The 8,798-nt window shown below is 46.2% G+C and overlaps 1 protein-coding gene and 1 non-coding gene across 9 annotated transcripts in view; both read right to left on the reverse strand.

The window, feature by feature from the left end:
* Tctn1 (tectonic family member 1) overlaps nucleotides 1-8,798 on the reverse strand; it is a 31,141-nt gene that overhangs the window by 22,074 nt on the left and 269 nt on the right. For 4 of the 8 annotated variants that reach the window (XM_031337760.1, XM_031337757.1, XM_031337758.1 and 1 more), the window contains exons 1-2: nucleotides 6,154-6,493; nucleotides 2,857-2,977 (exon numbers count right to left, since the gene is read on the reverse strand). In XM_031337760.1, the coding sequence (XP_031193620.1) occupies nucleotides 2,857-2,977; nucleotides 6,154-6,385 (353 nt within the window). In that variant the 5' untranslated portion in view covers nucleotides 6,386-6,493. Of the gene's footprint in view, nucleotides 1-2,841; nucleotides 2,978-5,116; nucleotides 5,377-6,153; nucleotides 6,494-6,830; nucleotides 6,896-8,798 lie in introns of those variants that run through there. The other 4 variants (XM_031337761.1, XM_031337763.1, XM_031337762.1 and 1 more) reach the window with 4 other exon arrangements.
* On the reverse strand, nucleotides 4,791-4,897 carry LOC116071547. The gene has a single exon (XR_004110958.1). It is a non-coding gene; the product is annotated as a U6 spliceosomal RNA (small nuclear RNA).

Here is an 8,798-nt window from a genome sequence, read left to right on the forward strand (position 1 = left end):
GCAAGATCTAGGATAGCCAGAGCTACACAAAGAAGCCCTGTCTCAAGACAAAAAAACAAAACCCCAAAAAACAAAAACAACAACAATAAAAAGCATGGGCAAACTCAGTTTTATGTCCTTAGTGCTAACACTGGGTTTCCCAAAAGTTATAGACACTGGCTAAGTGTAGAGTGCTTGCCTAGCCTGTGCCAGGCTGTTTCTATCCTGCAACCTGCTGCCTTGCAAAAAAGTCTAGGAAGAAGCAGGGCCGAGAGCCTCAGGTTTCTAGCTTGGTGTCTGCCTGAAAGGCTGACAGCAGTGGAAGTGAAACCAGAACTCTATTAACCCAGTCAGCTAGTGTGTTACCAGGGGTACAAACACACCTAGAGCCTTGTGCACACTAGGCCTGCACTCTATCACTAGTGGTGTCCCAGCCAGTCAAGGCAGTTTAATCTTCATTAAACTACATGGTAGGAACCAGGCAGCACTGACTGCACCAATGAGAGATTCCTGAATCACGAAGGTCCCATCTGATGAGGGCAGATTCACCAGGATGCTCACCAGCAGATTCCAAGTCACTCTACAACAGGACGAGCGGGTGGAAGTTAACAGACATAACAAACCTTTATGAACTGAAGCCTGCATATAGGGCACTCTACAAACTAGCACTGGGACTTTTGCTATTTTTTTCTTCCTTTTTTAGAGATAAGGTCTCCCTGTAATTACCCAGACTAATACCCAACACCAGGGCTCAAGTGATCCTCCTGCTTCAGTCTCCCCAAGGAGCTGTGAATTTAATCTGGTTCCTTTGGTAGGGGCGGGGGGAATCACAAACAAAACTAATCTTAAAAAATCAAAGTCTTTTCCCGAGAGATTAGCCCTGGCTGCCAAACTAGGGATCTACAAGTGAGGTCTGTTTTTATGAACACAGCTTTCAGGATCACAGGCCCACCTGCTCATTCACATTATCAGTGGCAGCTTTTGCTTAGCTGCAGTAGACATCTGTGGTGGCTCTGTATGAAGACTAACCTGTTGGCCCTTTACAAAGTTGCCCCTCCCTGTTCCTAATATGATACTCTATCTAAAGTTACCTTATTTGAGGGTCAACAAGATGCCTCAGAGAGGAAGTCTCCTGCTGCCAAGTCTGATGACCCCTGAGACTCACATTATGGAAGGAGAAAATTGACTTCTTCAAGTAGTCCTTGGACCTCCAAGGACTACCACACTATGAGCACACACACAAAGTAAGTAAAAATATAATTTTAAAAAGTTGTCCAGGGACTGAGTATTATTAATCCAAGCACTAGGGAGGCAGAGGCAGGTGGGTCTCTATGAGTTCACTGCTTGCCTGGTCTATACAGTGACTCCCAAGATAGCCAGGGCTACATAGAGAAAGCCTGTCTCAAAATTTTAGAGGGGCTAGAGAGATAACTTGTCATTTAGTTAAGCGTGTCCTGCTCTTGAAGGAGACCTGATTTGGTTCAGAGGACCCAAGTTGGGCAGCTCACAGTCCCCTCTAACTGCAGGTCCAGGAGACCCAACACCCTCTTCTGGCCTCAGCAGGCAAAATATACTTGTGTGCACATGCCATTCCCCAGAAGACACACATGCATACACATAATTAAAAATAAAAACAACAAAAGGCATGGTGGTGCACATCTTTAATCGAAGCACTCAAGAGGCAAGGACAGGTGAATCTCTGTGAGTTCAAGGCCAGCCTGGTCTCTATGTAAGTTCTAGGACAGTCAGGGCTACATGGTGAAACCCTGTCTTTAAATGGCACTCCAATTCAAACACCGATGTTCTCTCAGGGCTGGCAGGGCATGCTTGCAGCTCCAAGACAAGCAGACTGACTTTCAGGGAAGGCTAAACATGCTCTGGCCCTGGAGGCCAGAAAGGGCCCCTCCAACACTTGCTTTCCAGGCTATTCACAATGTTGGAGGGGAATTCAGTTTCCCCACTAGGTTGATAAAATGGTTTCTCATGGGAAGAGTCCATTGTGTTTCCAAAAGGACTAAGCATGTCAGGTGGCTGTCCTGCATTTTAGTCAGCTCTGTCTGCTGGTCCCATCCTGAATGCACAAACCTTTTCAAAGGGCTGTTTTGTTTTGTTACAAAAACCTTTGAAAAACAAGCCAAGATCACTGAGAACTGATCACATCTAAGACTTGTACTTGCATGAGAATTCCCCCTCTGCCATTTCCCATGCACTGTGAGCCAAGTATCTTTGCTTCGTTTACAACCAGAGAGGTGCACACAAAGCACGCTGACTACTCAAAGTACAGGGGCTGGGGCGGTGGCTTTGTGGGCAAAGGGCTTGCTTCAGAAGCATGATTTTAAAAAATCCAGGATATCAACATGGATTAAAGAAAAAAAAGGCTCTGATGTATATCTGTAACATGGCACTGGGCAAGGGTGGAGACAAGCTATCCATCTGTCTATCCATCTGTCTACTGGGGGTGCAGGGTGGGGTAAGGGGGTGAGAAACCCCATCTCAAAAATGAAGGTGGAAAACAATAAATGAACAGTCCCATGTTTTCCACTGGCCAACACGAATGCATGCAAAGACAAGCATACCCATGTATACATGCACGCATACACTACACACACATATGAGACTATTTCACAGGTACAAACAGGTGACACATTATCTGTGCACAGCTCGAATATTAATTTCCAAACTTCATAATACTCTAGAGGCAACACACATGTCCCTCCGTTGTCCACACTGTTGAGCGGCCACATGGGCACGAGTGGCTGCTTCTGATAGCATAAGGCTTCGCACACAGGGCTTCTGAAGAGTATGGAACATGATTCCTGTCCCCAAACTTTATCATCCTGGTCAAACTGCCATCAAACTTCCCTGTCATGTGCTTACGTGACAACTGAGACCGAACAGGCAGAGAAGACGCTGAAATCTGCGGGCGTGCAGTCAGGGTCACAACAGCAGTTGACATCACACTGTGCTGGGAGCAGGTCACAGACACACAGCGCCGCAACTACGAAATAGGACAGTGGAGGTTCAGAGGGTAAGTAGGCCATTACTGCTCCCTGCCACCAAAGGATTCCAGAAATCAATGTCAAAAAGTGTCTGGTTCCTATTGGGGGAAAAGTTGCTCATGGACATAGGTCACTTTGAGTGCCCCACCCCAGAGTCTCTCTAAGGTGGCTGCAGATGCCTACACTCCTTCAGAGTAGACTCCAAGGAAGGCGGCTGGCAACCTTGTTCCTTTCCTTACATGCCGCCGGTTGCTTTGAAACTGAACGCAAAGTCGTAAGATCCTGACCAATAATCAAATGTTCCTAATTTGGCTTACGATGCCCTTTTTTAATTTACAATTTTACAATGTAGGGTAATACATTTATGACAGGATACTATAACATGGAGGAAAGGCAAGGGCATCAACACCCTGACAGCAACTTAGACCTCATCCACTCTGACAGCCACTGTGACTCTTCAGGACTCCATTGTTAACTCCATTTCACAGGCAGAAAACCTCCATAAGAGCGGAAGAGCTAGCCTCCTCCAAAAGTTCCAAAAGTCTCAGAGAGCTCAGGCTATGAATATACTTGATAGACTGTTTCAATTTATTCCTGACTAGCCAGGCGGTGGTGGCGCACGCCTTTAATCCCAACACTTGGGAGGCAGAGGCAGGCAGATTTCTGAGTTCGAGGCCAGGCTGGTCTACACAACGAGTTCCAGGACAGCCAGGGCTACACAGAGAAACCCTGTCTCAAAAAACAAAAACAAAAACAAAAACAAAGTCAAAGACAAAAAAATGTATTCCTGACTTTACTGCCCTACTCATTCTGCCTGTCAATGGAGAAAACCCTTTGAAAGAAGTAACAGAGAGACTTGAAAGAGGCTGGGTGATCAAGAGCACTGGCTGCTCCCCACATGGCAGCTCACAACCATCTCTAAGTCTGGTTCCAGAGGATCTCATGCCCTCTTCTGGCCTCTGAAGGTACCAGGCACATGTAAGACATACAGATAAACAAGGAGGCAAAACACCCATTATAAATCTCAAAAAACACAACATACAACAACAAGAAACAATACCAGAGAACAAAAAATAACAAACTGAATTCACAGTGCGGACTCCTGTGAGGAGGGAGGCTTTGACAGTTTTGGTTGTTTGCTCTCTGCTTCCTGAATCAGAGGCTCATCTGGGTCAGGTCTCCTAATCCTCCCACCTCTATGCAGAAAACACAGGATCCCAGGCATGTTCCACCATGGTTCCTCCCTTTCCCCAGCTAAGGTGTCATCGAATCTTTTGTTTATTTGTTTCTTGTTGTTTTTTCTTTGAGACAGGGATTCTCTGTGTAGCCGTGGCTGGAACTCACTTTGTAGATCAGGCTGGCTTTGAACTCAGAGATTACCCCACCCCTTCCCAGGATTCAAGGTGTGTACCACCAGCACCACCTGGCTTGAATTTTTTTTTAAAGAATTATTTATTTTGCCGGGCAGTGGTGGTGCACATCTTTGATCCCAGCACTTGGGAGGCAGAGGCAGACGGATTTCTGAGTTCGAGGCCAGCCTGGTCTGCAAAGTGAGTTCGAGTTCCAGGACAGCCAGGGCTACACAGAGAAACCTGTCACGAAAAAAATATATATTTATTTTATTTATATGAGTACAGCGTAGCTGTCTTCAGATTTAGACACTAGAAGAGGGCACCGGATCTCATCACAGATGGTTGTGAGCCACTATGTGGTTGCTGGGAATTGAACTCAGGACTTCCAGAAGAGCAGTTAGTGCTCTTACTTGCTGAGCCATCTCTCCAGCCCCCTGGTGTGAATCTTTTTTTTTTTTTAAAAAATATGGAACGCTTCACGAATTTGCGTGTCATCCTTGCACAGGGGCCATGCTAATCTTCTCTGTATCGTTCCAATTTTAGTATATGTGCTGCCGAAGCGAGCACCCTGGCGTGAATCTTAACTGTAATATTTTGTTACTTTTTTGGGGAGGGGGACAACAATCTTGGACTTCAAACAAAGAATTTTAGCCAAATGCTGATAGGATGTCATGGCATTCTTATTTGTATGAATGAATGATTTAAAACACAAAAATAACAAAACAAACAAAAAAACCAAAACAACAACAAGCTCTAGAGATGGGTGGCATGCTGGGAAGCCCATACCTGGGGATCTAGGCAACCAGCAGGCAGAGTCAGGAAGTTATCAGGTTACAGGCCAGTCAGGGCTGCTTAGCAAACTGTCAGGAACAAAGTCAGGAAAGAAGAAGGCAGGAGACTGGAATGGTTCTACAGTAGGCTGGAGAGATGGCTCAGGAGTTACAAGCACATATAGCTTGTGTACAGGACCCAACTTCTGTTCCCAACACCCAAGTCAGCCAGCTCACAAACCAACTCCAGCTCCCTGGGCTCTGAGGCCCTCTTCTGTTCTCCAAGGGCACTAATATATATCCACCCCGACCCCCCCCACACACATATACAAATAAACACACAAAGTTAAACTTCTTTTTTAAGTTTTAGAAACCCTAACCGCCCACCCCCCAATGGTATAACATGCTCTGGAAAGGCACAAAGGGAAAGGGAAGTTTTATTGATAAATGTAAAATGCTTTCTTAGTCCAAAAGACAAATTTGCTCCTTTTAGCTCCTTCAAGGTCATCTCTAGCCATGGACAACTGTGCATGCTCACTAAAATAACGCCACAATCCCTTAACTGAGATGGGGGGAAAAAACACAGCAATCAGGCCCACGGCCTCATGCGTTTTAAAATTACAATCCCGAATTGTCAAAGCTTCAGATTCTTGGAGGTAAGTAGATAAGGTTGAAGCAGGTGTGTTTAATAACTTCCCTTAGCGGGTGAAAAGTGTAAGATGCATTTAATCACCTTGTAAATATCTGCTGAGCTCTCAGAAATCTAAACAGCACTGGGATGTTCATGTCCATATGTCTGCGTGGAGAGGACTAAGATCTTTCTTCTACCAGTACTGTCTACAACTCACGCTGAAAGCTATCTACTACTCCACTCCAGCTGTCTGAAATTATGTGGAAAAGGGAGTACCTTGCCCTGCTTTTCGCATTCGCTTGCCAGTTACCCTCGGGGTAATGACAGGGAGGCTGAGAAGGGAGGAACCTTTGAGCGTTTTATCATTTTCTGTACGTTCTTACTGGTGTACCCGCTCCAAGGAGTTAGCACTTTGTACCCACCGTCCGTGACCGGGGTGGGCCCGGGGCCAGAGCGCTCCGGTGCCCTGGGAGTTCCCGGGGTCCTAGGCGACTGGGAGGGCCGGAGAGTGGTGGGGGTGGCCTTGGTGGAACTGAGATCCTCCTTCGTCACTGCCGGGGTGGCCGCAGCCGGGGTAGCAACGACCTGGGTGCTCGAAGACGTGCAGGCGTTTAGGAGCACCAGCAGGAGCGACGGGAGAACCCGCGACCCCATGGCCTAGCAGAGCATTCCGCGCCAGGGAGCTAGGCTCGTCTATTGCCAGGCAACAGTCACAGCCGAGCGCTAGGCATCACGGGAAAGGGCTGCGAAGCCAAGCTAGTCTGCGGGAGAAGGTGGGGCCTGAAGTAAGACCAGCGAAAGGGGCGGGGAGTGGGCGGGGAGGTGGGCGGGGTCTGAAGGAGACGGAGGGGCGGGGCCGGGACTGCTATTTCTGAGGAGCCCTGCGAAGATGTAAATTTCTGTTGTGACACTCTGGGTGCTGCATGGTTTTTTAAAAACATGTAGATTCCCAGCTACAGCCTTACAGAATTCAGAGTCAGTCAAGATTAGGGCAGAGCCTGGAAGAGAGTATTTCTAATAAAAGACCCGCAGAGCACATTTAGAAGCGACTTGGTTCCTTTAAAGTTACGTTGCCACGATCGATCCTTGAGTTTCTTACCCCATATCACACTTTCTTTACTTTCTTTGCCTTTAGATACATCGCAGGAGGTCGCCAGAGCACTTCTGCAAAAGAATTATTAACTTTTTGGTTCTTTTAGACAGGATCTCTCTGTATTGGCCTGACTAACCTCGAACTCCTATCTCAGTGCCTCATGACAGGTATGCATCACCGCATCCAACATCCATTTCTGCCTATATGACTAGATCATTTGGAATATTCTCGACTTGTGTGTGTGTGTGTGTGTGTGTTAGTGGGGGGGGATGGGGAGGAGTTGAGACAGGGTTTCACTCTGTAGCTTTGGTTGTGCAAGAACGCACTCCGTGGACCAGGCTGGCCTCGAACTCAGAAATCCTCTTGCCTCTGCCTCCTGTAGGTGACATAGTAATGTGTGTTTAGTTGGCAGGACTTTAGGTGTGTTAAAACAAAACACTGCATTTTTAAAAGGAACATTAAATGGGAATCTCCAGAGAAGCTGGAATCCTGTTCGAAATGAATCTAGAAAAAGGCAAATATTCCTGGGTGAGATTAAATTAAATTAAAAATTATGGGGTGTGAGAGGGATCAACAGGCTCAGGTACTCACTGTGCAGAGCCTGAAAACCTGAGTTTGATCCCTAGAACCCGTGTAAAGATGGAAGGAGAGAGCTGACTCCTGATTGCTATCATTTGACCTCTGTCTTACGTACATATGGCATGTCCCCAATCCCCATACCCTGGATATGCATGTGTGCATGTACACACACACAGACACACACACACAGACACACACAGGCACACTTGTACACAATATTAAGTTAAACTAAAAATTATTTCACACAGGATTACTAAAGGCCATTTCTATTGTTTGTGAATTCCACCTTTTCAAACATTTCCTTCCATCCTGATATTATGTATGATTCCCAGTCCATCGCTCTTTCTTTTAACAAACCAATCAGACATTTACAAACTACCCTCCTGTATGCCAGACATTAGATTGAACCCTGACAACGTGATGCCAATTTACCCCCAACCCTGAGGAACCCGGATTGTAGTGAAATCCCCATGGTCTGGGAACACAACAGAAAATACAGGACCCTTAGATATGGAATTACATCCTAACTGGTAGAAGAAAGAGGAAAAACAAAGGTATTGGGGCAGCTATGTGCTTGGCAGAAGGCCAGTCAGTGATAAAACACCAAATAGGTAGAAAAAGCATTTGTATGAAACCTGAATGTGTATATATTTATGCACACATACCAACATTATATATGAGGTAAACTGGGCATGCTAGTGTGTGCTTATAAGGCCCAGCAATTGGCCTGTAGAGGAAGGAGACACAGGAGTGAGTTCAAGTCAGCCCTGGGCAAATAGAAAGTTGAAGGTCAGCCTAAATTATAGGAGAGCCTGTCTTTAAAATAAAATAACCAGAAGCTGGAGAGATAGCTCAGCAGTTAAGAGCACTGAACAGTTCTTCTAGAGGATCTGGGTTTGCTTCCCATCACCTACAAGGCTGCTTACAACCGTCTGGAACTCCAGTTTTAAGAGATCTAATGCTGTCTTCTAGGTCCCCATGGGCACTGCACACACATGATCTAGGACACAAATGTAGATAAAATATATAAAATAAAAATAAGTGGGGGGGGGGGTGGCGAGATGACTCAGGGGGTAAGAGCACTGGCTGCTCTTCCGAAGGTCCTGAGTTCGGATCCCAGCAATCACATGGTGGCTCACAACCATCCATAATGAGATCTGATGCTCCCTTCTGGTACATCTGAACACAGCTACAGTGTACTTACATATAATAAACAAATAAATCTAAAAAAAAAAAGTTCCCTTAAGAACATTAATAGCCGGGTGGTGGTGGCCCACGCCTTTCATCCCAGCACTTGGGAGGCAGAGGCAGGTGGATTTTTGAGTTCGAGGCCAGCTTGATCTACCAGGATAGCCAGAACTACACAGAGAAACTTTGTCTCGAAAAAAAACAAAA

Source organism: Mastomys coucha, unplaced genomic scaffold (assembly GCF_008632895.1).
Source record: "Mastomys coucha isolate ucsf_1 unplaced genomic scaffold, UCSF_Mcou_1 pScaffold22, whole genome shotgun sequence".
Lineage (NCBI taxonomy): Eukaryota > Metazoa > Chordata > Mammalia > Rodentia > Muridae > Mastomys > Mastomys coucha.